The following is a 27,950-nucleotide window of genomic DNA, read 5'->3' on the forward strand; positions in this document are numbered from 1 at the left end:
CGCCATCTGGTCCTCAACTTTTTCACTGTGAATGTAAAGACAAAAAAATGGTTACATATTTAGCATTTTAAAAGGATAAAACAACCGTGAGCGATGCAAAGTTTAGGCGTTGATCGCATCACACACGGTTGTGTTTATCCTGGCAAGATGGGTCATAGCAGCGTATCTGCAATACTCACTAAAGTTGCCTTTGGCCTTCACTGAGGCACTGTCAAAGCCATCCCACAGCGACTTTGCCACCTCTGCCCACAAACGCCTCGACACCACCTGGTCCATGTGCCGAGGGTCACGGCTGTCCCACAACGGGCCACGCTCCTGGATGCTGGAGATCAGGAGGTCCACATCTATTCCACTGTCTCCTTGGTCCCGTTGTGAAACCTAGAAAAATTAGAAAACAAATAGGTTAAAAATATGCAAATAATAACAACCACCAGTACCTGGAATGATAGGTACCTTTGCCCTATCCTTTGCCATTTGATGTATGTATATTGATGTTTTCTACACCTGTGTTTTGGAATGTTTGTGTGCAGGGAGTTCAACTTTATTTTACCTTCCCCCAATACTTGCTGCCCTGAAAATCTATAATGTATAAAGGCCCCGTCTCACATAGCGATTTACCAACGATCACGAATAGCGATACGACCTGGCCGTGATCGTTGGTAAGTCGCTGTGTGGTCGCTGGGGAGCTGTCACACAGACCGCTCTCTCCAGCGACCAACGATCAGGGGACCGAATTCAGCATCGTTGAAACTGTCTTCAACGATGCCGAAGTCCCCCTGCAGCACCCGGGTAACCAGGGTAAACATCGGGTTACTAAGCGCGGCCCTGCGCTTAGTAACCCGATGTTTACCCTGGTTACCAGTGAAGACCTCGCTGGATCGGTGTCACACACACCGATTCAGCGATGTCAGCGGGACCTCAACGACCAAAAAACGGCCCAGGCCATTCCAACACGACCAGCGATCTCACAGCAGGGGCCTGATCGCTGGTACGTGTCACACATAGCGAGATCGCTACTGAGGTCGCTGTTGCGTCACAAAACTAGTGACTCAGCAGCGATCTCGCTAGCGATCTCGCTATGTGTGACGGGGGCCTAAGCTTAGTAAACATCCCTAGTGAAAGCAGGATGCTCCTCAAATGTAATGTTCCTCACAGCAGGATGCTACTGAAAAAAAAAAAAATAAAGAAAAAAAATACTCACTCGCCGGCCTGACGCCACATCTTGGCCCCGATCTCTCTGCTCCCGCTGACCGTCTTCCCCCTCACTTGAAGAAGCCTGGAAAAATTGTATACAAAAATTATTGTCAATGCTACAAATGGCAGCGAATTGTAAGCAACTAGACATAATTACTCACCGCACTCCCCCGCGCCGATTGGCTATGCTCCGAAGAACTTGGCATTCTTGCAAGTTTGTTCTGCAATGAAAAAAATGAGCAAAAAATCACATCCAATGCCACATACAATAAAATAGGCCCAAAACATTAAAACAACCACAATTGACTGTTGACTGATAGGACAATGCAAACTCAAAAAGCGACACCACAACGCCATACATTGCAAGAGAACACAATCGAAGAAACAATACAAGAATAGACCCAAATAAAATCCAGAAAAAATAGACACCTATGTAAAAATTTCTACAGGAAAAAAAAAAGGCACAATGAAATAAGCAAACTAATGAACGCCATAATTTACAATTACAACAAGACATAATCCAAAACAACACCATCTGGTGACATCCACCAAAATACATCAGAAAAAGGCGCTAAATAACATTCTAGATAATAAGCAATAAACAGTACGGGACAACCGCTGTTACAATATACAGCAACCCAAAAGATAAAACATAGTCCAAATGAAAAGAAAACACAATAAATTTTAAAAAAAAGGCCCCCAACTAAAAAAAAAAAAAAAGTCATACTACACACTTGTCAATGGAAACATTCAAGAAAGGAGATACATACGGAAGCCATAGGGAAAACGACATAAAACCATCAGTTAAAAAAAAAAAAAAAAAAAAAAAGGGAAAATACAATTGAAAATAGAATGGCATAGCAGCACAGAACAATACAATACAAATGAAACATCATAAATGTAGCCCCCCCACCAGCAAGAAAAGACACTCAAGGAAAGAAAAAAAAATGCCAACAGCATAAAACACAGCAAGACATGAGCCAAGAAAATGCCATACGGATACCCCCAACTATAGAAACCAGAAAAAGACATGCAGCAGAAATTTAACATAAAAATCTGCCAAATTTAAAGACATTGAACAACCGCATGACACCAGAACAACCCCAAATCCATAAAACCAATCCAAAACCAAGCAAGGCCGGTGACAATAAACGCCAGCATATAACGCCAGAAGTACATCAAAACAAGATTAAAAAACACAATTTTTCACTAACAACCCACAGTGCCATAACCGTACAATAGCACAGACCAAACATTGCACAAATTAAATCCAAATCAAAAAATAAAACACAGAATAAAAAATATGCAAAGAGAAATATATACTTACAGGTTTGGAAAGCAGATTCCCTTCAGTCAGTCTTCTCTGTAGATAGCCTTGTGAAAGACAATGCCAAACCCCTTTTTTTCTCTCTATATATAGTGGTTTTTTTTTGTCTAGACAAAAGTCTAGACAATGTTTTGCATTTTTTATTGAAAAACGCATGCGTCGTACAACGCACCACGACGCAAGTACTTGCGTCGTCTGCGTTGTCAATACAAGTCAATGGGAAAAAAGCCGCATCGACGACGCAAACACGACGCAAACACGACGCATGCGTTTTTTCCAAAGTCTGCGCCGCCCAAAAAATGCAACATGTTGCGTTTGCTGCGCCCTGACAGGTGCGCCCTAACGCCGCATGCGGCGTACGACGCACCAAAACGCATGACAACGCATGTACATGCGGTGCCATGCGGCCCCAATGTTAAAGATAGGGCCGCACGACGCATGCGTTTTGTTGCGGCGACGACACTGCGGCGCACAACGCAAATGTGAACGTAGCCTAACCCCCTACACCTGCTAAGGCTACGTTTGCGTTGTGCGGTGCAGCGTCGGCGACGCAACGCACAACGCAAATGTAAACGCATGCACAACGCAGCGTTTTGTGACGCATGCGTCCACTTTTGCATGGTTTTTGGTGCAGAAAAAACTGCATCATGCAGCGTCCTCTGCGCCCTGACGCATGCACCACAGTGACGCATGCGTCACAAAACGCAAGTGCAACGCATGTCCATGCGCCCCCGATGTTAAATATAGGGGCGCATGACGCATGCGTCGCCGCAGCTGCGCCTGATGCAACGCTAATGTGAACATAGCCTAAGACCTCTCCAGTGCTTCCTTAGAGGGGAGCAGCGGTAACACTGTGGGGTCTGCTGGGATGCGATTTTCATCCATTTCTGATCTGTGTGCGTTTTTTCCATCATTTCTCTTGCATGTTAAATGTCCGAGCTTCTCCTAGCCCAGTACACAAAGATCAGACAGCTCTGTGCTTACAGATGTCAGTGCTACCATTTTTCCATGCACTATACATTTGTGTTTCTGAGTCTGTTCTCCATTTTATTTTTATTTTTTTCAAGATATTTGCAACACTCAGGCCGGGATCCACATGCGAGAAATACGGCCGAGTCTCGCATGTTAATACATTGAAGTCTTTGGGGATCCGTGTAAAACAGATGACGAACTGTACTTCAGTGTTCCAGCTGAGCTTCATGTGTTTTAATGAATTGCTAGGAGTCAATGGGTTAAAAAAAACTCAACTTGATTTACTTCCTTTAGTTTTTAAAAAGAGATGAGAAAAAACGGATGCAACACGGGCGATACGGATGACTGGGAAAAAGGATCCATATGTGCAAGATCCGCTAACTATGCGCATTCATGTCGGACCAGACTAATGCGTGATTTGATTTTCTGTTTTTTTTTGTTGCACGTAGACTTGCGGACCTTTTAGAAAACGGCTTATGTTCACTAGCACAGGCAAATATTTGTTATTGTGCACACAGGCCAAAAAGGGGCTTGTGCGATCTTAGCCTTAGACCAGTTTCACACAATTTTTTTTTTTTAATTTGCATGTGTGTGACAAATTATCTAATTTTCATTAGTTTGCTGTATGGGATCTTCATCAGTGTTTGGTCATTTAAAAAAAAAATAAATCCTGATGACGGTTTTCAAACTGCTATTATCAAATAGTGAGAGGAAAACGCAGACCACTAGGATGCAGCTAACATGCCATCAGGAGCTCTCCAAGGTTCTCATGGACCCAATCACTTGATTGGGTGATTATGAGACCTGTCTTGGATCAAAATTCAACATGTCTCCATTTTTTTTTTTTTCTTTTTCAGACAATCAGTCCACAAAAATACTACATCTGAACAGCCTCATAGACTGACGGGTAAGTGAATATATTATGCAGCATGTGCAAAAGAGTTCTTAAAATAACATGCATTGTAAAACACAGCGGATTTTCCAACAGCTTTCATGGGTAATAATGAATATTAGTTTATTTAAAACAAACATAAAAAACCCTGGCTTGCTTTAATTGTGGTGTAAGTGGCACTATGTAATTTCCTCACGGAAGCGTTTTCTGATTATTCCCAGCTTCACTAAGAAACAGTTTTATTTTGTAACAAGATGGGAGTCTTGGTGGAGGCGTCCTGGGTTACATAGTAACAAAACAAATGTATGCGTTCAGTGTGGTAGGTAGGATTCAATCCTGCAGGATTTGTGAAGATGATGTAGAACCTGGGGATATGTGTGGTCTTATGCTTAAGGCTATATGCACACGATGCGGATTTAGTGCGGATCCGCAGCGGATTTTTCCGCGCAGAAACGCTGCAGATCCGCACTGTGATTTACAGTACAATGTAAATCAATGGGGAAAAAAAAGCTGTGCGGAAAAATCCGCGAGGAAACGCTGCAGATTTAAAAGAAGTGCATGTCACTTTTGTGTGGATCTGCAGTGTTTCTGCAACCTTCCATTATAGAAATCCGCAGTGGTAAAAACCGCAGAAAATCCGCATCAATTCCGCATAAAAACCGCACAAGATCCACGGCAAATCTGCACCTGTGGTTTCTGCAAGGAGATGCGGGTTTTGTGCAGAAAATTCTGCACTCCATTCCGCAACGTGTGCACATAGCCTAAAAAAAGCAGCAGAAAAATAACAGCTATAATGGTATGTGCACATGTAGGAAAAGAGGTGCAGAATTTTCTGCACAAAATCCGCATCTCCTGGCAGAATCCGCAGCCGCGGATTTTGTGCGGTTTTTATGCGGAATTGCTGCGGACGTCATCCCAGGTCCTTCGCACACAGCATCCCTGGGAACGGAAGCCGCCGCGTGCACCGCTGAGGAGATCGGGATGCCGGAAGGTGAGAATAATCTTTTTTTTTTTTTTTTTTTTTTAAATTATTTTTAACATTATATCTTTTACTATTGATGCTGCATAGGCAGCATCAGTAGTAAAGAGTTGGTCACACTTGTCAAACACTATGCTGGACAAGTGTGACCAACCTGTCAATGAGTTTTCCAAGCGATGCTACAGATCGCTTGGAAAACGCTAGCATTCTGCAAGCTAATTATGCTTGCAAAACGCTAGTGTTTAGCGGGAATGTGCATGCCAATTCCGCATGCGATATACCCGTGGCAGGAGTTGTGGAATTGCAGCGGAAATTTCCGCAGCAATTCCGCAACGTGTGCACATAGCCTTAATGTTCACTATTGTGACGATTTATGACGTAAAAGACAAAGAACAGGTAAGTCCTCCTTCACACGTCAGTGTTTTAACACGTATGAGAAAATTGGTATCTGTTCCATCGATGTTTCCCATATTGTGTCATCCGAATTTCCTTGTTTAACATCAGTGTTTTTCTGGTATGGATAGAGAAAATGAAATTACAAAGCTTCTCCTATACTATGCATTATTAAACACAGACTGCACATGATGCCATTGGTATGATGTGTGTGTTTTTCACAGACTCATAGACTTTTCTTGGCCCTTGTTATTCGTGCTGCTGGAAAAAAACAGACCTGTTTTGCACGGACACATGGGTTCATGTAGAAACACTGACATGTACTTAGCAGCATAGGTTATACTGGGTATGTGTGGAAACTGTGAAAAGAATGGATACCACACATAGTGGAAACATGGACATGGGAAAGAGGCCTAGTATGCAGTAAACAGCCACTGGGTAAAAGTATGAAATTCTGGGAGGTGGCTCCATGGGAGGAACCCAGCGACTATGCCGCGTGCCCACGATCAGGAGTAGCAGCAATGCTGCATTCTTCTTACAAGCACAGTGGATGGGATTTATAGACATCCCATGCCCACTGTGCTTCTATTTAACGCTGCGTATATTCACCCTCTGTGCTGGTTTATGAGCCGCCCTGCCGCATGTCAATTTCTGTAGCGCATCTCCACTGCGTATTTTGAGCAATAGAATGTCATTACATGCAGTAAATGCACATGAACTAAGAAACAGGTGCGATAATTAGGAAACAGAGAAAATACGCTGCGTCCAAAGCACTACTGTTCCTAATTGTGGGCATGCATCCTACAGGATAAGTGGGTTTAAGTAAATGAGGTTGATGACACCATATATGAATGTGAAAAGTGACACACTGCTGGAGCAAGGAGATGTATGTGAATTTGCCCTAAATTCTGCTCAATTCAAACCTGTAAATTATCTTCTTATTTGTAAACCTTTTCTAAGCTGTAGCGCTTTGGCTTGCCGGAGGGTCACAGATTTTAGTGGGTTAGCTTAGAAGATCATCTGTAACACACAGTCTGGATTGTAGTTGTATAAAGAACATAGTGGGTGAGGTCCTCGCGTGCCTAAAACTGGTTGAGCTGGTATTTCAGCACCGCTATGCCAGAAGACCTCAGCATGATGACACTGGGGCTGCTGTCACATTATCAGTGCTTGGTCAGTATTTTACACCAGTATTTGTAAGCCAAAACCAGGAGTGGAACAATTAGAGGAAAAGTATAATAGAAACATATGCACCACTTCTGCATTTATCACTCACTTCTGGTTTTGGCTTACAAATACTGATGTAAAATACTGACCAAATACTGATAGTGTGACGGCAGCCTGAGAAGGAAAATCTGACACATGGTAAAAATGTGCATTTTTTTGTTTTTAGAGCCCTTTTACATGAGTGGGTGACTGGTTTAAGGAATGGGCATGGTATTCCTGACTATTGCCACATGTAAGCATGCCCAGTGATCAGATAACAGGAAATCTCTTGTTATGCTTGGGGCAACCCCATCGTGCAGTCAGAGATTGACGGTAAGGCTGGTGTCACACTCAGTGTATGGAAATACGGTCCGTATTATACATGCGTAATATGCAGAAATTGTCCCAAAACAGTGATCCGTATGTCATCCGTAGGCAGGGTGTGGCAGCGTATTTTACGCATGTCATCCTCCGTATGTAATCCGTACGGCGAGATTTTCTCACCGGCTTGCAAAATGGACATAGAATGGATCCAAATAATTTTACAGCCAGGAGCTCTGCTAATGCAGCTGTGCTCCTGCCTGTGAAATTTGGGGATTGAATGGAAAGCACGGGAATGTAGCTACCTAGACTTGCGGTGCTGTGCCCCCTGCTGGCATAACCTCATGAACTCGAGCGTGGGAATTTTTCTGAATATTTTCTCACGCTCGAGTTCATATGAAGTTATACCAGCAGGGGGCGCAGCACCGCAAGTCTAGGTAGCTACATTCCCCTGCTTTCCATTCATTCCCCAGATTTTACAGGCAGGAGCACAGCTGCATTAGCAGAGCTCCTGGCTGTAAAATTATTTAATCCCTTCAGATGGATTTACATCGTGGGACATGACTGAGTGCCGGAAAGGTATGGGATATTGTTTTTTTATTTTTCCTTTTTTACAGAATGAGGGTCGTCATTTGGATTAAGAGTATAATAAACTATCACAACACCCTGTGTCTTTATTTAATTAAAATACTTTTTTCCTAATGTGTGTGTGTTATTGGATTAATAATTGGATAGGTGTCTTATTGACGCCTCTCCATTATTAACCAGGCTTAATGTCACCTTACAATAGCAAGGTGGCATTAACCCTTTATTACCCCATATCCCACCGCTACAGGGGAGTGGGAAGAGAGAGGCTAAGTACGCATCTTTCAGATGAGAAAACGCCTTTAATGTTGGGTTGTTCTGCTAGCCTCTTCTTATTTTTCAGGAAAAATATTGAATTATATAACATTACCTGAAAAAAAAAAAATCCAAAGCCACCTTGATCTGGAAATGCCCATTGTCGTCAGTCTGCCCTGCAAGGACCTTTTGGCAGTTTGTCCAGATGAAACGAGTGCTTTAAAGAGAAGGAATCCCAATAAATATGGTATCTGATCCCCACTATATGGTTTTCTTTACCCACTACATCCTGCAGAATAACATCCACATATAAAAAAGGCTCAGTGCATGCAGTGTTTGTACCCACTGTCTGGCACATGCACTCAGGAGGTTCGCACCTGACAGTAGTCAGACGGAATGACTGAGACCAAATAGAAAAATGTATATTGCCTGCTATATACAGTGCTCAAAAAAATAAAGGGAACACTAAAATCCCACATTCTAGATATCACTGAATGAAATATTCCAGTTGTAAATCTTTATTCATTACATAGTGGAATGTGTTGAGAACAATAAAACCTAAAAATTATCAATGTAAATCACAACTAATATCCCACGGAGGTCTGGCATTGGAATGATACTCAAAATCAAAGTGGAAAATGAAGTTACAGGCTGATCCAACTTCAGTGGAAATGCCTCAAGACAAGGAAATTATGCTTAGTAGTGTGTGTCGCCTCCACATGCCTGTATGACCTCCCTACAATGCCTGGGCATGCTCCTGATGAGTCGGCGGATGGTCTCCTGAGGGATCTCCACCCATACCTGGACTAAAGCATCCGCCAACTCCAGGACAGTCTGTGGTGCAACGTGACATTGGTGGATGGTGCGAGACATGATGTCTCAGATGTGTTGAATCAGATTCAGGTCTGGGGAACCGGCGGCCAGTCCTTAGCTTCAATGCCTTCATCTTGCAGGAACTGCTGACACACTCCAGCCACATGAGGTCTGGCAATGCCCTGCATTAGGAGGAACCCAAGGCCAATTACACCAGCATATGGTCTCACAGGGGGTCTGAGGATTTCATCTCGGTACCTAATGGCAGTCAGGCTACCTCTAGCGAGCACATGGAGGGCTGTGCGGCCCTCCAAAGAAATGCCACCCCACACCATTACTGACCCACTGCCAAACCGGTCATGCTGAAGGATGTTGCAGGCAGCAGATCGCTCTCCACGGCGTCTCCAGACTCTGTCACATGTGCTCAGTGTGAACCTGCTTTCATCTGTGAAGAGCACAGGGTGCCAGTGGTGAATTTGCCAATCCTAGTGTTGTGTGGCAAATGCCAAGTGTCCTGCACGGTGTTGGGCTGTGAGCACAACCCCCATCTGTGGACGTTGGGCACTCAGACCATCCTCTTGGAGTCGGTTTCTAACTGTTTGTGAAGACACGTGCACATTTTTGGCCTGCTGGAGGTCATTTTGCATGGCTCTGGCAGTGGTCCTCCTGTTTCTCCTTGCACAAAGGCTGAGGTAGCGGTCCTACTGCTGGGTTGTCGCCCTCCTATGGCCCCCTCCACATCTCCTGGTGTACTGGCCTGTCTCCTATTCAAAAGTGACCAAAACATCAGCCAGAATGCATTGGTATTGAGATATGGTCTGTGGTCCCCACCTGCAGAACCACTCCTTTATTGAGGGTGTCTTGATAATTGCCAATAATTTCCATCTGTTGTCTATTCCATTTGCACAACAGCTTGTGAAATTGATTGTCAAACAGTGTTGCTTCCTAAGTGGACAGTTTGATTTTACATAAGTTTGATTTACTTGGAGTTATATTCTGTTGTTTAAGTGTTCCCTTTATTTTTTTGAGCAGTGTATATTTTTTGCAGCCTCCCTCTGTATAGGAAAGTGAAGTCAGCAATGCTTACCTATATACCATGGTTAAAGAATATTCTAGTTCATACCTGCCAGACAGAGGATAAAATGAGACCCTTTTGGCCTTTAAGAACTTATATAGGATAAAATATAACTTTTACTTATTATTTTAAAAGCCAAAAGCTCACATTAAAAAAAGTGCAAGGTGCACTTTTTGCACCTTGCACTTTTTTAATGTGAGCTTTTTTTTTTTTTTTTTAATGTGAGCTTTTGGCTTTTAAAATAATAAGTAAAAGTTATATTTTATCCTATATAAGTTCTTAATATAAATTTTGGGATAATACCATCGGCTGATTAATATACCCTTTTGGCCTTTGTCTGATCAACAGCGGTCTATGGAAACACTCCAGTGTTTCTTTTTGTTTCACCGCTAGACTGATACCACTATCCTCAGTTCCCTGACCCTAATAATATCCTTACCATCCACTGTCTTCTGCTCTTGCCATCGCTGACCCGGTCCCGTGCCGCCATCTTGTGATTGCGTCTTTTGACTAATCGGAAATCAGAGGTAACAGTCACAGACTCTGAATTTAAGTCTGACAGCCAGAACAAGGCTCTCGTAGATTTGCATTGAGTAATGACTTCTCGATAGCCCAGCAAATACTCCAGCAATCCGGCTGGTCAGAATCTGCAGGAGACGACCGGAGCTGCGCCAGTAACAGATGAAGACAGTGGCTAGTAAGTATAATACTGGGAGCAGGGAACTGGAGTGGTCCTTTAAAATATTTGTTGGGAGGAGAGGGTTCTTTCCGAGATATCCTGTAGGCATAGGCGTGGTGTGCATTTAACATAAAGATGTGTTTACTTTTAATTGAATCCTTTTTTAATAGCCTGAGTGGTAACATTGTTTTCTATAGACAGGCACAATGAAACTATCGTGACTTCACCAGAGATGGAAACATATGTACATGGAGGTCATATATTTCTGGATTCCCTGTGATCGACACAAACATGGCTGCAATGAAGTCTGGACTTGGCACAAAAAAGAGTTCCCGCCTTAACAGGAACATTGTGGTTTGGTTAAAGTGCCTTGGTTGTATATTTTTCACAATTTTTTTCTGTGAGTTCTTGGTTTACTACTTTGTCATAATCCAGTGTCACTGGCCAGACTTGAAGACTAGTACCAGTCCACCACCATCTCCACTGAAGGCTATGTTCTTATCAGATACTCATCTGCTTGGGGAAATCACTGGCCATTGGTTTGACAAATTCAGACGGTGAGAACTGAGAGGATGTGGAATACCATTAGTTATATGCTTTATTTTTACTAATTAAGCAGTAAAACTGCAATGTTATTAAAGAAGTATTACCATCTCGTACATTTCTGGCACAGATACCTTTGTCAGTACCCGCATGTGTCTTCAGAATGTGGGCCCCATTGTATGCTGCTTTTACTGGAGAGGTGGTCGACATGGAAACTCTGACTACCTGTTCAGGTTGTGGAGCGCTTCAGCATCTCATTCGCAAAATACATGAAGGTCCCATTGGTGGAATCTGCTTTTATTATACACTTATGGCATATCCTAAGTGCATACAATCAGTATTTGACATTCTTTTGTTTCTACAGAACGTCTGCACCAATTCATTTAAGTTACTTGTATATTTTCATTGCATTTTTTCAGCTGTAATAAGAGAAATTGATTTGTTGCAGATTTGAAAAATGCATAAAAAAACACCGTGCACATGATGAGATGTATAGATAGATATAGCGCATTACAACTTGAACTAAGAGAGAAAATGCGCAGCTGAAAAAAACTCCCCAAATACTGAACTTGGCATTGTTCAGCAATATGTTGTTTTAGTTGAAAAATATGTACATTTTTTTTCTCTTCTCCAATATATCTGAAACAAAAACATGGATTTATGACTACCTTTAGGAAAAGCCACCAATATCTGATTGGTGGGGGTTCAACACCTGACATAGCCATTTGTAAGGTTCTTTGCACCCTCACCTATCAGGTATTCATGACCTATCCTAACTATAAGCCATCACTATAAAAGTCCTGGACAACACCATTAAAGGGAATCTGTCACCTAATTTTGGCCCTATAAGCTTCGGCCACCACCATCAGGGGCTTATCTACAGCATTCTGTAATGCTGTAGATAAGCCCCCCCCTATGTGACCTGAAAGATAAGAAAAACAAGTTAGATTATACTCACCCAGAGGCACCGGGGTAGTCCGGTCTGATGGGCGTCGCAGGGCCGGGTCCGGCGCATCCCATCTTCATACGATGTCGTCATCCTCCTTGCTTCTGTTGCGGCTCCTGCGCAAAGTACTGCAGTGCACAGGTGCCGGGAAAGGTCAGAGAGGCCCGGCGCCTGCGCACTGCAGTACTTTAGGCAGCCCTCAACATGGCAAATCAGTACGCCTGTGCAGGAGCCACGACAGAAGCAAGGAGGATGACGACATCGTATGAAGATGGGAGGCGCCGGACCCGGACCTGTGACGCCCATCGGACCTGAACCGGGACCACCCCTGGGTGAGTATAATCTAACTTTCTCTGATCGCCCATGACGGCACCACGGAGAGAGGGGATCCGCCCACCAAGGACAGGAAACCTACGGATAAAAAAGGCGGTACCACTCTCCCGCATCAGTTGGTTTCCTGTCCTTGATGGGAGACCTATGGACTTACCAGATCGACGTGGGAATTCCGGGGCCATCTAGTCCGGTTCAGGCAGCTGGGGTCCCTCTGCCTCGGCTAAGGTGGTGACCCGAAGCGCCACCGCGAAGGGCTAGTGGGCCTCTAGGGTGTGCGGGGGAGGTGACAAGGAGTTCGCGGTCACCTCCCCAGGTAAGATGCAGCAGGCAACATCCAGGGGGGTCCCTCTGTGGTTGCGGGAGGTGCGGCGCGACCCTCCCCAAAAAAACATGCGTCAGTCTGCACACTGCACCGCCATCGGGCGGGCAGAACCGCGCAGTAGGGACTGCATAGGACCGGGGGCGCCGGTCAGCAGCGCCATATATGCACTCCCGGCGCCATCTTGCTAGTTCGGCGCATGCCCGGGATTAAGCTGGTCTCGCGAGGCGCCGGCGAGGCGCTCGTACGGCTTCTGCGCAGGCGCCGCTTGAGCCCGACTGCGCAGGCGCCGGCGTTCGACGCTCCTCGCCATCAGCCGGGCGCTACTGCGCAGGCGACGACGTTCGGCCATCGGCTGGGCGCTACTGCGCAGGCGCCGGCGTTCGGCGCTCCTCGCCATCAGCCGGGCGCTACTGCGCAGGCGCGGATGGAAAAAAAAAAAAAAAAAAGGCGCGAAGGCTTTAAATGAGGAAAGTTACTTCCTCCTAGCGGCTCCGCAATATATCAGCAGAAGCCTCAAAAAAAGCTACTTGCAACTACACCAGAGTGTTGTCAAAGCAGTAACCGCAGACCAGCAGCAATATGAGCGACCCGGCATCTCCCTTGCCAGAATCATCTCCACCTATAGCAGCGCCACAGCAGCAGCAGCAGCAAAAAAGGCGACAGCAGCGCCAGGACACCAGCAACGAACGCCAGAGGTCCCAACGCAGTAAGGGGTCCAGCACGGCGTCGGGGAAAAAGCCAGAGGCGGAGAATCCCCAATCGGTATTTATGGGTCCTGGAGGTGGTAAGTGGATCTTCGTGAAAGTCAGAGACAGTAAGGTTATTATTTGTCTCTTTTAGGGGAGGAAGAGCGTAGGCAAAACAAAGCATAAAATTTGTGCCATCTGTAGAGAAGATCTTCCACCTGCCTGGGAGAAGACGCTGTGTAACACTTGCATACAGCAGACAGTATCTGAAAGTCTGCCAGGGTTTGCAACCGACTTAAAAAACCTGATTAAAGAGCAAGTAGAAGACACCCTTAGATCCCTAAAAAAGGGGAAAAAACGGAGAAAGACCAAGGATAGGTCTCCATCTCCGGTCTCAAAATCTGACAGCGACAGTGCGAGCTCAGTATCCTCCGACTCCTCCTCCTCCTCATCTGCATCATCCACTTCTTCCTCGGGGGGGCACAACTGTTTCCCACTAGAGGACACCGATGGCCTCATAAAGGCGGTGAAAAGTACTATGGGGTTAGTAGACTCCCACCCCAAAAAATCGGTACAGGACATCATGTTCGGGGGCCTAGAACAAAAAAAGAGGAGAGTTTTTCCACTTAATGATTCAATTGCGGCTTTAATCAAAAAAGAATGGAAAAAGCCCATGAAAAAGTCTCTCTTAACTCCCAAAAGGAAATACCCTTTTGAGGATGAATCCTGCTCCTTTTGGGAAAAAGCCCCCAAATTAGATGTGGCTATAGCCAAAGCATCAAAAAAATTCGCACTCCCGTTTGAAGACATGGGGGTACTAAAGACCCTATGGACAAGAAGGCGGACGCCTTCCTCAAAGGCTCTTGGGAGGCAGCAGGGGGGGGCTTAAAACCTGCAGTAGCAGCGGCGTGTACATCTCGCTCCCTAATGATTTGGCTAAACCAACTAGAGGGTCAATTAAAAGGGAAGACTTCCCGAGACTCAATACTGAATACTTTACCAGTAATGAGGGGAGCCGCGGCTTTCCTGGGGCCAGGCGCGCCCTCTGGCTTAAGAGCTGGCCAGGCGATCTCCAAACTAAGACAAGACTGTGTACCATCCCCTGTGAAGGAGAATTCTTGTTTGGTTCCACTTTAGATGACATTTTAGAAAAAGCTGGGGACAAGAAAAAGTCCTTTCCTCCCTTGGGCCTCCCCTCTTACCGGAAGCCCTTTCGGAGCAAGAGGTTTTTCCGAAAGAACCCGGGGAGAGGCCAGGGGAAATGGGAGGATAAGAGGAACAAAAACAAGGGGTTTATCTTTAATAAAAACCCCAATGATAACAAGAAACCTCCGCAATGAAGGTTCGCCCCAGGTGGGAGGGAGGCTGTCTCGCTTTCTCCCAGCCTGGAAAAAGATTACCTCCAGTCAATGGATACTGAACATTATAGAATCAGGACTGAGGTTAACATTCAAGAGATACCCTCGTCCCTCTTTTACGATGACATCTACAAGGTCTTCGGCAGAAGAGCAGCTGGCACTAGAAAGAGAAGTCATCGGGTTAGTAGAAAAGAGAGTTCTCCTGGAGGTCCCCCCTCAAGAAAGAGGACAAGGATACTATTCCCCTCTATTTCTGAGAAGAAAACCAGACGGGTCTTTCAGAACCATCATAAATCTGAAAAGTCTAAACAACTACTTAGAGGTTCAGGCATTCAAAATGGAAACGATAAAGTCATCTATCAAAATGCTGTTTCCTCAATGCTTCATGGTGGTTCTAGACCTAAAGGACGCATATTATCACGTCCCAATACACAAAGATCACCAAAGATTCCTCAGGATGGCGGTTCACATCAGAGGAGTCCTAAGCCACTTCCAGTTCTCAGCTCTGCCTTTTGGTCTAGCCATAGCCCCGAGGATTTTCACAAAACTGATTGCGGAGGTAATGGCCCACCTCAGAGAAGAAAATACCTTAATCGTACCATATCTGGACGATTTTCTGGTAATAGGCTCCTCCCCGCAGCATTGCGAGCATCAACTGGCAATTGTGATTCATTCCCTAAAAGAACTAGGCTGGCTAATAAACATAGAAAAATCCAGACTAATACCTTCTCAAGTTCAGGAGTACCTAGGTCTCACCCTAGACTCCATAAAAATGGAATGTCGGCTACTGGAGAACAAAATACAAAAACTAAAAAGTTTGGTATCGAGGGTTCAATCTCTCCCCTCCATAACACTCCGTCAAGGTATGTCCCTCCTAGGCTCCATGACCTCTTGCATCCCCGCAGTCCAGTGGGCCCAATTACATTCGAGAGACCTCCAATGGCAGATATTGTCAGAACAAACCCGTCTAGGAGAGCATTTAGACGGGCGGTTAATTCTATCTCCTCGTACCAGCCACTCTCTGACATGGTGGAAATCGCAGGAAAATCTTTCCCAGGGGGTCCCGTGGGTAATTCAGATCTCAAAAGTCCTAACTACGGACGCAAGCCCCTCAGGGTGGGGAGCTCATCTAGACGATCTGGTAGCCCAGGGCACATGGTCTCCATCCCTAGCAGACAAATCCTCCAATATGAAGGAACTTCTGGCAGTCAAATTTGCCCTTCAGAAATTCTTGAAAGTCCTTCACTCTCATCATGTAAGAGTGATGTCGGACAACCGGGTGGTAGTATCTTACCTCAATCACCAGGGGGGCACCCGTTCCAGAAATCTAATGGAAGTGACCAACTCAATCCTGCAAATAGCCGAGAGCAACCTCCTATCCATAACAAGTCTACCCATAAAAGGGGTAGACAACTACAAAGCGGACTTCCTCAGTCGGTCCAGCCTAAAACAGGGAGAATGGGAACTGAATCAGGCAATATTTACCCAGATCACAGAGAAATGGGGGGTTCCCAAAATAGATCTCTTTGCGAGTCACCTAAACAAAAAAGTAACCTCCTTTTGCTCCCTATCTCCCCTGGGGAACCCAGTAGTTGTGGACGCTTTCCTGAGGTCTTGGAGCCATCATCTGCTCTATGCCTTTCCTCCTCTCATTCTGATTCCAGCGGTGCTGAGGAAGATTCGGGAGGACGGGGCGCTGGTTATCTTAATTGCCCCGTTCTGGCCGAAGAGACCTTGGTTCTCATGGATGAGGAAGATGTCAATGTCCGACCCCTGGGTATTACCAGACCTTCAGGATCTATTGTCGCAGGGCCCAGTCTGTCATCCAAGGGTCAAGAACTTGCACTTGACAGCTTGGCTCTTGAAAGGAAGCTGCTAAAAGACAGGGGGTTCTCCCCAGGGCTAATCTCAACCTTATTACAAAGTAGGAAGCCAGTTACAACGAAACAATATGGCAAGATATGGAAAAAGTTTCTGTCTTCATCAGGTGAAAAAATAGGGAAAGAAATTCCCCTTAATTCCATATTAGAATTCCTACAAAATGGGTTGGAGATGGGGCTGGCCACTAGTACCCTGAAAGTTCACGTGGCAGCATTGGGGGCCCTATTCAATTTTGATTTAGCTTCAAATAGGTGGGTCGCTAGATTCATAAAAGCAGCAGGAAGATCAAGGCCTCTACCGATAAAAATCGTTCCTCAATGGGACTTAAACTTAGTCCTTAAAGCCCTGACCAGTCCACCATTCGAACCATTACACGAAGTTTCAATAAAAAACCTATCTCTCAAAACCGCTCTGTTAGTCGCCCTCACTTCTGCCCGTAGGGTCAGCGACTTACAGGCTCTTTCGGCTAACCCTCCTTACACACAATTTCTAGAGGATAGGGTCATTCTAAAAACAGACCCAGCATATCTCCCGAAAGTGGCATCAAAGTTCCACAGGTCTCAAGAGATTTCTCTCCCTTCCTTCTGTCCCAACCCTGTAAACAAGAAGGAACAAATATTACATACACTAGATGTACGAAGATGTCTCTTACGCTACCTAGAAGTCACTAAGGAGAGTAGGGAGGATACTGCTCTGTTTGTGTGTTTCCAGGGTCCCCGGAAGGGGAAAAAAAAAGCATCGAAAGCCACCATAGCAAGATGGATTACGGATGCCATCAGTCTTTCATACTCAGCAAGTGGGATGTCCGTTCCCGGGGAGGTTAAGGCTCACTCAACAAGGGCAGTGGCATCTTCCTGGGCGGAGAAGGCCGGAGTTCCTATAGACCAGATATGTAGAGCTGCTACCTGGTCCTCACCATCTACATTCTATAGGCACTATAGATTGGACCTAAACTCCTCTTCGGACCTTACCTTCGGTAAAAGGGTTCTGGAAGCGGTGGTCCCTCCCTGAATGTACTATCTATGCAATTCTCTCCGTGGTGCCGTCATGGGCGATCAGAGAAAAATATAGTTCTTACCGATAACGGTATTTCTCTGAGCCCATGACGGCACCCGTACATTCCCTCCCTTCACTTATGGGTGCTCACATTAAATAGTGCCATAATTTATTCATAGTTTATTCATAGTTTTAAAGTCACGCGGTATCTCGTTATGCTAAACAGTTAAAGCTAACAAATGTTTTAGTAGTCTCCCATCATTTTCTATGTAAAACAACTGATGCGGGAGAGTGGTACCGCCTTTTTTATCCGTAGGTTTCCTGTCCTTGGTGGGCGGATCCCCTCTCTCCGTGGTGCCGTCATGGGCTCAGAGAAATACCGTTATCGGTAAGAACTATATTTTTTTTTCTTATCTTTTAAGTTACATCGGGGGCTTATCTACAGCATTACAGAATGCTGTAGATAAGCCCCTGATGCCTGAGGACGCAGTTTATAGGGCCAAAATTAGGTGACAGATTCCCTTTAGAGATGGCTTGTGGAATATGCAAATTATCATTCTAAGCAAGTGGAAACACTGCCTGGAAGCTAATCTTGCAGTGCCCTTTATTTGCCCAATATGGAAAGGGTGCATCATCCCAAGTCTTCCCAAAATGTTGGGCCTGTGCAGTGAAAGTCTACATCCAGGCTTGGGGATAATGTATCAAGTCCTCAGGGTTGTCAATGCAGTCATATACTCTGTGAACTAAGAGTGCAGAACGCATTACCTCTAGGTCCAGTGTCTCACCCTTCTTGACTTCGTACTAGAAATTTGTGTACAGAACAAATGATCTTCATAATTGAGCCAGCGAAGTTTTACCATGTAGAGACACCAGAATTTAAGTGGTTTGCCATTGTGGGAAAGAATACCATTAAGGTGCCCCCCCAAAAAATCAAGGGGTGCCGGTGGGGTAACATGGCAACAAGGAGCTTACTGAAGGCCCCTGTCGCAGCCATATTGCTACTTCTTTGAAACCCATACAAGATAATTAATTTCTCCATTTACTGCATAAGCAGAGTTGTGCAGTACATTGTGCAAGGCATCACCGTTTCACGTTCCCTTGGGTGACTAAGAAAAATAAGAAAGCCAGAAGTGCTGGCCTTTTAGCAACAAAGCAGTAGGGAGTTTTTTTTCATTTAGACATGTTTCGTGGTAATGGCACAAGAGCAAAGAAAAAATGCACAATTGGCTCACTGTTCGACAGGGTATTATACTTGTGGTCTTCAATTATCTGATTCGTATGGTACACAAATAATTAGGCCAGGTCCAAAGCTTGTAAGGCAGGGTGAAAAGATCCATATCCAGCTCCAATACAAGAACTTAAGTTCAACTTTTATTCCATCTTTGTTAAAAAACAAAACAAAACATATTGACGAAAAAATATTTGAAATGGAAACGTGGCCTATGAATTTCCTTGGTTAAAAAGCCATAATGGGTTGTTAACGCCACATATTTCTATTTTAAATATTATTTGACTACTAGATGGTGGCCCGATTCTAACGCATCGGGTATTCTCGAATATGTATGTGTGTGTATATATATATATATATATATATATATATATATATATATATATATATATATATATATATATATATATATATATATATATATATATAGCACAGGCCACGTAGTGTATGGCAGACAAATACTACGTGGCCTGTGCTATATACTGTCTGGCTGCTATATACATACATACATATTGTAGAATACCCGATGCGTTAATACAGGCCACGCAGTATATAACAGTGGCCATGCAGTATATAACACAGCCCAAACAGTATATAACACAGCCCACGTACTATATAACACAGCCCACGCAGTATATAGCAGCCACGCAGTATATAACACAGGCGACATAGTATATAACACAGGCCACGCAGTATATAACACTGCCCATGTACTATATAGCACAGCCCACGCAGTATATAACACTGCCCATGTAGTATACAGCAGCCATGTAGTATATAACACTGCCCATGTAGTATATAGCAGCCACACAGTATATAATGCAGCCCACGCAGTATATAACACAGCCCACATAGTATCTAACACTGGCCAGGTAGTATATAGCAGCCACGCGGTATATAACACAGCCCACTTAGTATATAGCAGTGTGGGCACCATATCCCTGTAAAAAAAAAAGTAATTAAAATAAAAAATAGTTATATAATCACCTCTGGGATCCAGCGAAGCTCCGACAATGCGCTCGCGCCTGCCGCCATCTTCCATTCCCAGGATGCATTGCGAAATTACCCAGATGACTTAATGGTCTCGCGAGACCGCTAAGTCTTCTGGGTAATTTCGCAATGCATCTCTGGGAACGGAAGATGGCGGCAGGCGCGAGCGCATCGTCGGGCGACGGAGGGGGAGTATAGCAGGTTTTTTGTTTTTTTATTATTTTTAACATGACATATTTTTACTATTGATGCTGCATAGGCACACAGGGTTAATAGCAGCTGCCATTAACCCTGTGTGAGCGGTGACTAGAGGGGATTATGGAGCGGGCCATGACGGGCAGCTGCCGAGACCAATCAGCGACGCGGGATTTCCGTTTCGGAAGTTGAGGGCAGAAAGACGGAAGTACCCCGTAGACAAATATTATATATATATATATATATATATATATATATATATATATATATACACTCACCGGCCACTTTATTAGGTACACCATGCTAGTAACGGGTTGGACCCCCTTTTGCCTTCAGAACTGCCTCAATTCTTCGTGGCATAGATTCAACAAGGTGCTGGAAGCATTCCTCAGAGATTTTGGTCCATATTGACATGATGGCATCACACAGTTGCCGCAGATTTGTCGGCTGCACATCCCAAAGATGCTCCATACAAGGCAGGATGGATCCATGCTTTCATGTTGTTTACGCCAAATTCTGACCCTACCATCCGAATGTCGCAGCAGAAATCGAGACTCATCAGACCAAGCAACGTTTTTCCAATCTTCTACTGTCCAATTTCGATGAGCTTGTACAAATTGTAGCCTCAGTTTCCTGTTCTTAGCTGAAAGGAGTGGTACCCGGTGTGGTCTTCTGCTGCTGTAGCCCATATGCCTCAAAGTTCGACGCACTGTGCGTTCAGAGATGCTCTTAGGCCTACCTTGGTTGTAACGGGTGGCGATTTGAGTCACTGTTGCCTTTCTATCAGCTCGAACCAGTCTGCCCATTCTCCTCTGACCTCTGGCATCAACAAGGCATTTCCGCCCACAGAACTGCCGCTCACTGGATTTTTTTTCTTTTTCGGACCATTCTCTGTAAACCCTAGAGATGGTTGTGCGTGAAAATCCCAGTAGATCAGCAGTTTCTGAAATACTCAGACCAGCCCTTCTGGCACCAACAACCATGCCACGTTCAAAGGCACTCAAATCACCTTTCTTCCCCATACTGATGCTCGGTTTGAACTGCAGGAGATTGTCTTGACCATGTCTACATGCCTAAATGCACTGAGTTGCCGCCATGTGATTGGCTGATTAGAAATTAAGTGTTAACAAGAAGTTGGACAGGTGTACCTAATAAAGTGGCCGGTGAGTGTGTGTGTATGTATGTATGTATATATATATATATATATATATATATATATATATATATATATATATATATATATAATTTTTTTTTTTTGACAAAAATGGAATATAAATTGGATTTTACTTGTATTGGATCTGGAAATACCTCTTAGGACTCTGTCATATATTCTGGTAGTCTTTTATTTTAGATTTATCAGCGCAATAAAAAAAATTTGTTTTTAAAGGTGTACTTGGTGTCTAATATTTAATTCTATGTCTGTCTGACTGATAAAGTAGTCAAGTATTAACATGATGACTATACCAATCTATGGGGTAATGTTTCTCCATGTGGATAGTGCCAATGCTGCATAAGGAGACTTATAGGACATGCAATGCTGCTCTGGGAATTTTAATATGCACATTACGTCTTTAGAAAAGAAGAGGACAGGAGCTCTAGCACTACCTTTTGGATGTAGCAATCCTAAAAGTCAAGGTCTACTTCTTAAAGGGAACCTGTCACCTCCAAAATGGAAGGTAAGCTAAACCCACCGACATCAGGGGCTTATCTACAACATTCTGTAATGCTCTAGATAAGCCCCCGATGTATCCTGAAAGATGAGAAAGAGAGGTTATATTATACTCACCCAGGGGCGGTCCCACTGCGGTCCAGTCCGATGGGCGTCGCGGTCCGGCCTGGGGCCTCCCATCTTCATAGGATGACGTCCTCTTCTTGTCTTCACGCTGCGGCTCAGGTGCAGGCGTACTTTGTCTGCCCTGTTGAGGGCGGAGCAAAGTGCTGCAATGCGCAGGTGTCGGGCCTCTCTGACCTTTCCTGGCGCTTGCGCACTGCAGTACTTTGCTCTGTCCTTTCAGGTTACATCTGGGGCTTATCTACAGCATTCCAGAATGCTGTAGATAAGCCCCTGATGCCAGTGGGCTTAGCTCAAATTCCATTTTGGTGGTGACAGGTTCCCTTTAACGTAACTTAGAATAAGAAGCCAAACTAAAATCTCTATTTGCAGTCACCTGCTTCTGGTTGTTTGCGCCTTATCAGTGCAAAGTGGGAAGTCTGCTTTGCCTAGGTGCCACTAATGTAGAGTTCTAGTCCTCTCTGGGAAATTAATGCATATAGCCTTCTCAGAGAAGCATTATATAACCTATGTTTCCTTATGCATGCTTCTCAATCTCCATTACAAGAAGGGTTACCCTTTAGACCCACCATCAGAGGCATCTCACCAAGACAAATCAGCTTTGCACTGATGAGGGTGGAAACACCCTAAAGAATGTGTCTGCAAATCCAGTATCTAATTTGGCTTCTTATCCTAAACTAGATGGTGGCCCGATTCTAACGCATCGGGTATTCTAGAATATGCATGTCCACGTAGTATATTGCCCAGCCACGTAGTATATTGCCCAGCCACGTAGTATATTGCCCAGCGACGGAGTATACAGCACAGAGCCACGTAGTATACAGACTTAAAATAAAAAATAAACATATACTCGCCTTCCGAAGGCCCCTTGAAGTCCTGGCCCTGTGTGCGGTGCACGCGGCAGCTTCCGGTCCCAGGGTTGGTATGAGCGCAGGACCCGTGATGACGTCGCGGTCACATGACCGTGATGTCATGGCAGGTCCTTCTCGCATACCATCCTTGCCACCGGAACCTGCCACTTGCATGGAGCGGTCACCGTAGCGTCGCGAGGAGCTGGAAAGGCGGCAGATGGTGAGTATAGTAGTTTTTTTTTTTTTTTTTTAAATTTTTTATTTTTATTTATTTATTTTTTTTTTATTTTTAACATGACATATTTTTACTATTGATGCTGCATAGGCAGCATCAATAGTAAATAGTTGGGGACACACAGGGTTAATAGCAGCGGTAACGGAGTGCGTTACACCGCGGCCCGTTACCGCTGCCATTAACCCTGTGTGAGCGGTGACTGCAGGGGATTATGGAGCGGGCGCCGGGCACTGACTGCAGGGGAGTAGGGGAGGAACTAATCTGACTGTGCCCGTCGCTGATTGGTCGCGGCAGCCATGACAGGCAGCTGCCGAGACCAATCAGCGACGTGGGATTTCCGTGACGGAAGTTGAGGACAGAAAGACGGAAGTACCCCTTAGACAATTATATATATATATATATGTGTGTGTGTATGTATATCTCTATCTCTATATCTATATATATATATATATATCTATATATATATCTCTATCTATCTATCATGTGGCAAGTCTCCTTAAAGAGTTGATATTGACTTTTAGGATTGTTACCCCCAATAGGTAGCGCAAGAATTCCAGTCCTTTTCCTCTTTTTGAAGAGCGGATTTGCATATACTGATCTATAAGATAAAAAGTTCTTGCTTCCTGTTATTGTACATGAATTTTTCTAATCCGCTCTAGAAAACGGTCTGTGAACATGCGATGCGCCAAGTTTCCTAATTTCCTTTACTGCTGGAGGAAGTTTCCATATTCTGATAATATTTTCTTTGGTTAGGGAATGGCAGATGGAGCGGGCATATCAGAGTGCCATTTGGTTACTACAGCCGGATATTGTTTTTATTCTTGGGGATCTGTTTGATGAGGGTAAATGGAGCAACTCTAAGGTAACATATCTAACAATGATGCTATTTTGGAATGAAAGTGTGTGTGTGTAAAAGACCCCAATAATCTTTTCTAGTTCTGATTACAGGCTCGACCCAGCTATAATTCCAAAGCCCACTAGAAAATATTACAGAATTTTGTGTATTATCGCAGAATACAGGAACATAGTTTGTGATGCTATCACACATTTCACGCTGGGGGAACTTTGCCATTCCAAAGGTCAGGGAGGGGAGCAGCTTCACTCCACTGCTGACTGAGGCATAGATTTGGCTCCAAAGTAATACTAGACACACAGATAAGGACCTGTATGCACCTAGCATGCCCTTCTCTGGGTGAGATGTCACTGTACTCAATTACTTTTTTCAGACTATAAAATTCTAAATAAAGCACACATACCTTGCTGCATTGTTTATAAAGTTATTAAAGGAGAGAAAGATGCATCTCTAAGGCGAGGTTCACATTAATACATGTCTCTCTGAGCAATACACTGTGTACCCAACTATTAGGCAATTGTATTTTTTGATTAATTTTATTATTGAACAAGTATAATGTCGATCAATCCAAGTGGTTGTTAAAGCTAAAACCTGTATATTTTAGAAAGTAAAAGTGATGTTTTGTGTTTGATTTTTTTTTAAGAAAAATATCTATATATGCAAAATTATTCTGAAACGATCAGTGTGTAGAATTATCCAGCTAAATGAAAAAAGTTAATTTTCCATCTAAATTTTTTATTTTAGTCAGTGATTAGAGTAACCAATGTACAAAAATGCATTTCTTTCTGACATTTCCCCCCAAAAATATCAGTGACCAATATATCCACCCTTCTGTTCAATAACAGTCATAAGCCTTCCATCCATGGAGTCTTGTCAGTTTCTTAGGCTGTGGTTGATGATGTCCAAAAAAGTTGATCAACAGATTCTCAGACACTGTTCTGAGAGGTGTTCGGTTTTCCTTTACCTTAACCTTACCTTAACCTTCCCGTTTAAGAAGGGCCCACAAGTTGTCAATAGGATTAGCTCGGGTGAGGAAGGGGCCATATCATTATTATATAGTCTTTTTAAGGCCTTTACTGGCTAGTCAATAAGTGGAGTACTTTGATGAATGCAGTGGAGTTTGTCCTGCATAAAAATCAGTGGTTTTCTTGAAAGATGCAGACTTTTCCCTATACCACTGCTTGAAGAAAATGTCTTGTAAAAACTGGCAGTAGGTGTGGAATTGATTTTTGAGTACCGTATATACTCGAGTATAAGCCGACCCCCCCAAATTTTGCCACACAAAACTGGGAAAACTTAATGACTCGAGTATAAGCCTAGGGTGGGAGATGCAGCAGCTATCGGTAAATGTCAAAAGTAAAAATAGATGCCAATAAAAGTAAAATTAATTGAGACATCAGTAGGTTGTGTTTTTGAATATCCATATTGAATCAGGAGCCCCATATAATGCTCCATAAAGTTTATGATGGCCCCATAAGATGCTCCATATTAAAATATGCCCCATATAATCCTGCATAAAGGTTAATAATGGCCCCATAAGATGCTCCATAGACACATTTGCCCAATATAATGCTGCACAAATGTTGATTATGGCCCCATAAGATGCTCCATAAAGATATTTGCCCCATATAGTGCTGCACAAACCTTGATTATGGCCCCATAAGATGCTCCATACAAACACTCGCCCCATATAATGCTCCAAAAATGTTGCTTATGGCCCCATAAGATGCTCCATACAGACACTTGCCCCATATAGTGCTGCACAAACGTTGATTATGGCTCCATACAGACACTTGCCCCATATAGTGCTGCACAAACGTTATGGCCCCATAAGATGCTCCATACAGACACTTGCCCCATATGCTGTTGTTGCGATTAAAAAAAAAAAAAAAAAATCACATACTCACCTCTCCGTCGCTCAGCCCCGGCACTTTCAATATTCACCTGACTTCGTTCCGGGTGCCGCTCCATCTTCCGTGTCTTCTGCACTGACGTTCAGGCAGAGGGCGCACACTAACCACGTCATCGCTCCCTCTGAGCATCACTGCAGAAGACGCTGAAGACGGAGTGGCGCCGGAACGAGGAGCAGGTGAAGATCGCGCAGCGCTGTGCTCCCCCTCTCCATTATACTCGCCTGCTCCTGGCGCTGTGCAGTCCCTGCTTCCCCGGCGCCGCAGCTTCTCCCTGTACTGAGCGGTCACCGTTGCCGCTCATTACAGTAATGAATATGCGGCTCCACCCCTATGGGAGGTGGAGCCACATTCATTACTGTAATGAGGGGTACCATGTGACCGCTCAGTACAGGAAGAAGCTGGGGTTGCCAGGGACCTGCAGGGACCGCGCCAGGAGTAGGTGAGTAAAATTAGACAGCCCCCTCTTCCCCTCCCCTGCCGACCCCTGGGTATGACTCGAGTATAAGCCGAGAGGGGGACTTTCAGCCCCCAAAAATGGGCTGAAAATCTCGGCTTATACTCGAGTATATATGGTACATCTCTTGAAAAGGTCCAACTAGCTCATCTTTATGCCATCTTACTGGGGGCTAAGTGGAGATCTGTGCCCTTTACTGATGCAGCCATGGGTCCATCCATCTGGTCCATTGAGTCATTCTCCTTTTATCAGTTTATAAAACCTTTGAAAAATCTGTCTTCAGATATTTCTCGGCCCCGTCTTGATGTTTCTTTCTGTGTCTTGTTCAGTGGTGGTCAGGTTTCAGCCTCCCTTACCTTGGTCGTGTCTCTGAGCACTGAACACCTTCTACTTTTGCTCTCTGCAGGTTGATTGCTGTTCTGGAATATAACAGCACTGGTGGAAAATGGCTTCCTGTTTGCTTCACATTTGATTCTTCTCAAATCTTTGACAGTTAATGTGCTTGTTTTCTTAAGTGTTGCAAAAAAATGCGTTAACAATTTGGAGCAAGACTTTAGAGATTTCTGTGATTACTCCCCAATATCATAGCATTTTCAAAAGTACTGCATCCCTCTGTAAAATCTCTTTTTGTACCGTTTGGCACACTTTAATAAAGGTTGTCGATATTCTTGGGCCATACCCTCCTTCATTACACAAATACACATCACCTGATCGGCTTCATCCAATAAACATTCAAGTGTATACAGCATGGAGCTGGAAAATCTGCATAAATATGATATGGTCAAATTACTCACAAGCTTAATAACTCTGCACACAGTATGTATCGAAACTTCTTTTGGAATCCCTGAAAAATTGTATTGTGATGTTAGTATCAAAAGAACCCCCGAAAGTCACTGTGGACACATTTTTGTACATGGAAAAAGATGTAAACAGAGAGTGGGGCTTCATTCAACTGAATGACTACGTTTGGGTTGTCTGTTGTTGTCAGGTTTTTTTCTTTTTTTTTTAGGGATTCCCATGGAAACCCTAACGTATTGCTTGGCAGAGAGCGCTGTATTAGTGTGAACCTTGTCCAATAAGACTGCGCACAGGAACGTTAAAGATAAAAAAAAAACATAAAAAAATCTACTGAATGAGACGAAAATTAGATATAACAAACACCTGAGAGTAATGTGCACCTTTGTGTCTTTAACAATATCTTATCTGCCATATCTCTCAGGTAACTAAAAATATCCAAGTTATCAATTGGTCACAGTTCACTTCTCTGGGCTATTCTCAGACTGAGCTGTAAATATTATGGTGATTTGTAGTATGCCTGTCAGGAGAAACAATGGTCTGTTTGTCGCGTGATTGCCAGCCTGATTAGAAAGGAAGATAGTCAGAAAATGAGCGTTCCTAGGAACTCTTAATTAAGGATATTGGCCAGTCTAAGGGTACCATTACACAAAACGATTTACCAACGATCACGACCAGCGATACGACCTGGCCGTGATCGTTGGTAAGTCGTTGTGTGGTCGCTGGAGAGCTGTCACACAGACGGCTCTCCAGCGACCAACGATGCCGAAGTCCCCGGGTAACCAGGGTAAACATCGGGTTACTAAGCGCAGGGCCGCGCTTAGTAACCCGATGTTTACCCTGGTTACCAGCGTAAACGTAAAATTAAAAAAACACATACTCACATTC

The 27,950-nt window shown here is 44.2% G+C and overlaps 1 protein-coding gene across 7 annotated transcripts in view; it reads left to right on the forward strand.

The window, feature by feature from the left end:
- Positions 1–27,950, forward strand: part of MPPE1 (metallophosphoesterase 1) — a 95,185-nt gene that overhangs the window by 4,555 nt on the left and 62,680 nt on the right. For 5 of the 7 annotated variants that reach the window (XM_077270176.1, XM_077270183.1, XM_077270182.1 and 2 more), the window contains exons 2-4: positions 4,351–4,400; positions 10,889–11,248; positions 23,801–23,909. In XM_077270176.1, the coding sequence (XP_077126291.1) occupies positions 10,983–11,248; positions 23,801–23,909 (375 nt within the window). In that variant the 5' untranslated portion in view covers positions 4,351–4,400; positions 10,889–10,982. Of the gene's footprint in view, positions 1–4,350; positions 4,401–7,150; positions 7,297–10,888; positions 11,249–23,800; positions 23,910–27,950 lie in introns of all 7 variants that reach the window. The other 2 variants (XM_077270179.1, XM_077270180.1) reach the window with 1 other exon arrangement.

Source organism: Ranitomeya variabilis, chromosome 6, assembly GCF_051348905.1.
Source record: "Ranitomeya variabilis isolate aRanVar5 chromosome 6, aRanVar5.hap1, whole genome shotgun sequence".
Taxonomy (NCBI): Eukaryota; Metazoa; Chordata; class Amphibia; order Anura; family Dendrobatidae; genus Ranitomeya; species Ranitomeya variabilis.